Source organism: Otolemur garnettii, unplaced genomic scaffold, assembly GCF_000181295.1.
Source record: "Otolemur garnettii isolate 467f Iridium unplaced genomic scaffold, OtoGar3 scaffold00010, whole genome shotgun sequence".
NCBI lineage: Eukaryota > Metazoa > Chordata > Mammalia > Primates > Galagidae > Otolemur > Otolemur garnettii.
In genome coordinates this window covers 15,977,338-15,983,773 of record NW_003852405.1, presented here as the reverse complement: position 1 = coordinate 15,983,773, position 6,436 = coordinate 15,977,338, and the positions used below count along the sequence as shown (strand labels likewise).

At 37.8% G+C, this 6,436-nt stretch overlaps 1 protein-coding gene across 1 annotated transcript in view; it reads left to right on the top strand.

The window, feature by feature from the left end:
* Positions 1–6,436, top strand: part of MTF2 (metal response element binding transcription factor 2) — a 30,860-nt gene that overhangs the window by 5,427 nt on the left and 18,997 nt on the right. Inside the window, exons 3-4 of the mRNA XM_012801752.2 lie at positions 3,848–3,943; positions 5,170–5,238. Of these exons, the coding sequence (XP_012657206.1) occupies positions 3,848–3,943; positions 5,170–5,238 (165 nt within the window). The remainder of the gene's footprint in view (positions 1–3,847; positions 3,944–5,169; positions 5,239–6,436) is intronic.

Sequence of the window (6,436 nt, the reverse complement as noted above, 5' to 3'; positions counted from 1 at the left end):
AAGGATGTAAAGTCTCCATCCTTCTTAATGGCTGCATAGTATTCCATGGTGTACATATACCACAGTTTGTTGATCCATTCATGGATCGATGGGCACTTGGGCTTCTTCCATGACCTGCCATAAACCATTTCTTATCCATAAGAAGCAACTCCTCATCAGTTAAACTTTTATCCTGAGATTGTGGCAATTCAGTCACATCTTCATGGTTCACTTCTAATTCTAGTACTCTTTCTGTTTCCTCCATATCTGCAGTAACTTCTTCCACAGAAGTCTTGAACCCCTAAAAGTAATCAATCCATGAGGGTTGGAATCAATGTCTTATAAATTACTGTTGATGTTGATATTTCCACCTCCTCTCATGAATCATAATAAATGTTCTTAATAGCATCTAGAACAGTGAATCTTTTCCAGAAGGTTGTTAACTGACTGTGCCCAGATCCTTCAGAGGAATCACTATTTATAGCAGCTATAGCCTTACAAAATGTATTACTTAAGTAAGAAGACCTGAAAGTCAAAATTACTCCCTGATCTACAGAATGTAAATTACATTAGCAGGGATGAATCTCCTTATATATCTCCATCAGAACTCTTGAATGACTAAGTGCATTATCTGTCAGCAGTAATATTTTGAAAGGAATCTTCTTTTTCTGAATGGTAGCTCTTAAAGTGGGCTTAAAATATTTAGTCAGCTATGCTGTAAGCAGATGAACTGCCATGTAGGTTTTGTTGTTCAGTTGATGTGGCACGGTCAGAGTACACCGTCAGAGTACATGTATCATGATTAAGGATTGTAGGATTTTTGGATTGGTGAAACCATTAGTTTCAACTTAAACACCAACTGCGTTAGCCCCTAACAAGTGAGTCAGGCTCTCCTTTGAAGCTAGGCATTGATTTCACCTTTCTAGCCATGAAAGTACTAAATGACATTTGCTTCCAGTAGAAGGCTGCTTGGTTTATATTGACAATCTTTTGCTTCATATAGCCATCTGCATCAATTACCTTAGCTAAATCTTCTGTATAACTTACTGCAGCTTCTACATCCACACTGAGGTTTTACCTTTTATACTGTGGAGATGGCTTCTTTCTTTAAACCTTGTAAACTAACTTCTGCTAGCTTTTCTAACTTTTCTTCTACAGCTTTCTTACCTACTCTTAGCCTTCATAGGATTGGAGGGAGTTAGGTCTTTGCTCTGGATTCTGGATTAGCCTTGGCTTAAGGAGTGGTTGGTTTGATTTTCTATCCAGACCACTCAAACTTTATTCTCCATATCAGTAGTAATGCTGTTTTGTTTTCTTATCATGAGTTCACTGGAGTAGCACTTTTAATTTCCTTTAAGAACTTTTCCTTTGTATTTTCAATTTTGTTGGTGGTTTTGTGCAAAAGGCTAGCTTTCAGCCTGTCTCAGCTTTTGCATATCTTCCTCACTAAGCTTAATCGTTTTTTAGCTTTTGATTTAAATTGAGAGGCACGAACTCTTCCTTTTACATGACACTTAGAGCCCATTGTAGGGTTATTAATTGGCCTAATTTCTACATTTTGTCTCAGAAAATAGGGAAGTCCAAGGAGAGGGAGGGTGACAGGGGAATGGCTGATTAGTGGAGCAGTCAGAAGTCATACAGTATTTATTAAATTAGCCACTTTATGTGGATGTGGTCGATGGCGCCTAAAACAATTACAGTAGTAACATCAAAGATCACTGATCACAGATCTCCATAATGGATATAATAATAATGATGAGGTGGGAGTATTGCAAGAATTACCACAACGTGGCACAAAGAGAAGGTGAGCACATGCTGTTGACAAAATGATACAGATAGACGTGCTTAACTCAGGGTTACCACAAATCTCAATTTATAAAAATCACAGTACAGTAGAACTTGTGTAAGTTGACCACCTCAGGGACTTTAACAAACTGGTCAACATGTAGAGAGGTTTATATAAAGGAACTAGGTCTATTGTACTGATATGTACATGTGGTGTTATGTCTAGTCTGTGAAAATTAGGTCAGCTTAGGGAGGTGGTGAGCTATGGAGGTTCTATTATATCTGCAAATTGCAGTAAAATAGAGTATGCTTTTCCTTGGAAATAATGTCTTTTATTACTTTCTTCCTTGATTTCTTTTTTTAACCCAGGCTAGAGTGCAGTGGTTATTATAGCTCACCTCAACCTCAAACTTCTAGGCACACGTTGTCCTTTTGCCGCAGCTTCTCAGTAGCTGGGACTACCGGTGTGTGCCACTGCACCTGGCTAATTTTTTTTTTTTTTATTTTTAGAGGAGATAGGGGTTTGTCCTTGCTCAGGTTGATCTTGAACTTCTGACCTTAAGTGATCCTCCCACCTTGGCCTTCCAAAGTGCTAAGATTATAGTCATGAGCCACCACTCCCAGCCTATGAGTGAGTGATTGATTTTTAAGGCAAGTGTAGAACAAAGTTTATTGAGGAAGAGAAAGGAATGTTTATAGACTAAGAGCAAGATAAAGGCTTACAGAGCAAGATACGTACTCTTATAGACAGCTAACACACCGCCTCCATTGCCAGGGTAAGTAGGCAAAGAGGCCCCAGCCTATGATTTTTAAATAAAGGCATTATCATATCTAAACCATTTACTAGTCAGGTCTTATGGCATATGCCTGTAGTCTCAGAGTCTTGGGACTGAGGCCAAAGGATCCCTTGACCCTAGGACTTTTGATTCTAGTCTGGACAACACAGCAAAACCCTGTCTCTTAAAAGCAAAAGCCATAAACTTACTGAAAAAAGAGGATATCCTTCTTAGATGATTTAGTTTTAGTATATTTAGGTGTCTGAAACAGTTACAGACCTGGACATTGAAACATAAACTTGTCACAAAGCATTTATACCTGGTAGAGTTTTGGATGAGATATATCATGTTAACCAAATGTATTAAGGCCAGGTGCAGTGGCTAATGCCTATAATCATATCAATTTGTGAGACTGATGTGGAATTTTGCTTGAGTTCAGGTGTTCAAGACTAGCCTAAACAAGAATGAGACCCCATCTGTACAAAAAGTATAATAATTAGCTGGGTGTGGTGGTGTGTGCTTACAGTTCTAGCTGAGGAAGCTGAAGCAGGAGAATTGCTTCAGCTCAGGAATTTGACATTGCATGTGAGCTACAGTAACACCACTGTACTCTGGTTGGGGAGACAGAGTGAGACTCCTGTCTTTACCCTATAAAAACAATTGTTGTACTCCTTTTCTTTTAGTTTTAATGTATAAAAATAATAAATCATAGTGGATACATAAATGGAATATTCATAATCTGAAAGATGTCTAAAGCTATTTGGTATCTAGGGCAAACAGCAGTACCTGAATCTGAGCTTGCCTAGGCTTTAGAGAATTGATGTGAAACCAGGCATCGTTAACTAGAAATAGAAGAATCTTTTCTAAGACCTGCGAGCGGTACAATGAGTGGTACAGTGACCTGCGACCTGCGTGCGGTAAAATGACCCGCGAGCGATACTCAGAGCCGCGAGTGGTACATGTGCTGCATCGGTGTAAAAAACACGCTAGTGCCTCTGCATTTGCGTAAAAAACACGCCAGTGTCACTGAATTGGCATGGAAAAACGCACTAGTGCCTCTGCATTGGCGTAAAAAGACTTCATAAGTTAAGAGACTTCATAGGTTCCCATGAGTAGAAGAAAGAAGAGGGTTGTAATGGCCAGTATTACAAACTTTTTTGGAAAAAAAGATTAACACAGTATAACAGAAATGTGATACTTTATAATCCAAGCAGTATTCTAGATTATTCTAGCTATTTTGCTGTTTTAAAAAAGTGAACCTTTACTTCACTACATAGTAATTTTAATCTTAACTATTTTTCTTACAGCTGGTATTTAAAGATGCTACAGTGCTGCAAATGTAAGCAGTGGTTTCATGAGGCTTGTGTGCAATGCCTTCAGAAGCCAATGCTATTTGGAGACAGGTAAGAAGGACACCTGACTTTTCCTGACTACTTTTTGTGCCTTTTTAATTGTGATTATGTTTGTAGTTTCAGATTTCTAAAAATAGTGATTTAGAAAGAAGTCACTTCAGAAGGGAAATACAGAATATTATACTTCACATTAATTTTTGGTGCTTCTTGGTATTTCAGGAAGCTTATAAGCTTTCAGTGATCACATTTGTTCTTAACTGCCCCACAGTGCTCTAAACTATTCTCATTGGTACTTATAAGAACCTCACAGGGATCCTATGACAGAGAATAGAAAAAGATTATAGGTCCTTGTTAGAGACACACTTACACCTTAGATATAAAGAATTTCTTTCTTTTTTTTTTTTGAGACAGAGCCTCAAGCTATTCCCCTGGGTAGAGTGCCGTGGCATCACAGCTCACAGCAACCGCCAACTCCTGGGCTCAAACGAGTCTCCTGCCTCTGCCTCCCAAGTAGCTGGGACAACAGGTGCTCGCCACAACACCTGGCTATTTTTTTGCTTGCAGCCATCATTGTTGTTTGGCAGGCTTGGGCTGGATTCAGACCCACCACCTTAGATATATGTGGCTGGCTCCTTAGCCACTTGAGCCACAGGTGCCGAGCCGATATAAAGAATTTCTAAAAGCAGTCTCAGTGTACTTCCTATATTAGGGTAATGTGGAATAGCCCAGAGTAAGCTCTATGAACAAACATTAAAGATAGATCACTCAATTTGGTATCAAAACACCTGGGTTTATATCTAGGCTTATGCTACTTAATTTTTTTTCTGACTTGTCTTCTGCTTATCTCTTTTTGGGCTTATCACCAGTTATTTTGAGCATTGAATGCAATAATGTATATAGTGGCAGCCATTACAACTCCTGGCTGCATACAAATCTTCTCTGTGAACTTTGAAGGTCTCTGATGGTTAAAAATGTTGTCCTTTCCCTTCAGGTATAAATAATTTTTTTTGCAGTTTTTGGTCGGGGCTGGGCTTAACCCACACCTCCGGCATATGGGGTCAGGCCCTACTCCTTTGAGCCATAGGCGCTGCCTGATAATTTCATTTGTTATTAGAAAAGAAATTCCTTAAATGATAGTTTCCTAATTCAGAGTACATTTTGATTTGAATATTAATCTTTACATCAACTGTAGGATATTCACTTGTTCAATATGGGCTACTATTGCTAAATAACTTATTCTTAATTGCTCAATATAAAACTTTCTCCCTTTTTCTTAGGTTTTATACATTTATTTGCTCTGTCTGCAGTTCTGGACCAGAATACCTCAAACGTCTACCATTACAGTGGTAAGCATGGAAATTTCTAGGGTTTTTTTTAAAGCCATATTTTTCAACCTGCAAGATGAAACTTTCTGTATACATGGCTTAAATAAAATTTGATCTTTATACCTGCCTTTTTTCTTTTATTTATCTTCAAACCTAGTGTTATCTTCACCAAGGATTATCCATTTTTTTTTTCTAAATTACTAAGGTTGTTCATTGTAGAATGGCATAAATATAGCTTTTAGACATCTTTTAGATCTTCAAAATTCTTATTGTTTTTAGTTCTTTTTTTATTGAATGGTAACTATGTATATTAATGCACTTCTGGGGTACAAGTGTGGGGTTTTCACACACAATCCGAAACACTTCCATCAAACTGGTTAACATAGCCTTCGTGTCATTTTCTCAGTTATTGTTTTAAAACGTTCACATTCTGCTCTTAGAAAGATTCACTTGTACCCTTGTAAGATAAACCTCAGATGTGATCCCTCCAATCCTCCTCCCTCTACCCATTTCCCCTTTCCCTCTCCCTATTTCCCTTTTCCCTCTCCCTTCCCCCTCCCCCCTTCCCGTATCCTTAGGCTGTTACTAGGTTATAGCTTACATATAAAAGATATAAATTAGTTTCATAATAGGGGTGTGTACATTGGATACTTTTTCTTCCATTCTTGTGATACTTTGCTCAGAAGAACATTTTCCAGCTCCATCCGTGTGAACATGAAGGACGTAAAATCTCCATCTTTCTTTATTGTTTTTAGTTCTTTTGGGCTTTCAGAATAGCATACAGTAGAAGAGAGATAGGTGTAACAAACAGGTCAGTTTCTGCTTCAGTGTGATAATTCTTGTGCATGGAAAGTGTTGTGAATTTTGGAGATTTACTAATAAAATATCTACTTAAGTACTTAAAATTTTTTCTTGTGTTGTACATGTTTTAGGAATGTATTTTAAGAATTCATCAATCAGATAAAATGAAGTCTGATAAAGTCTCATCTATTCCGTAGCTTATATGTAGTAATGAAAACACCAAACTCTCTCTCTTTTTTTTTTTTTTTCCATTTTTTGGCTGGGGCTGGGTTTGAACCTGCCACTGGCATATGGGGCCAGTGCCCTACCCTTTTGAGCCACAGGCGCCACCCCAAAACACTAAACTCTTGATCATAGGTTATATTTTCTTAAAGTTAGATTTATTTTTTAATAAAATGTAGAAATATTTTAATTTACA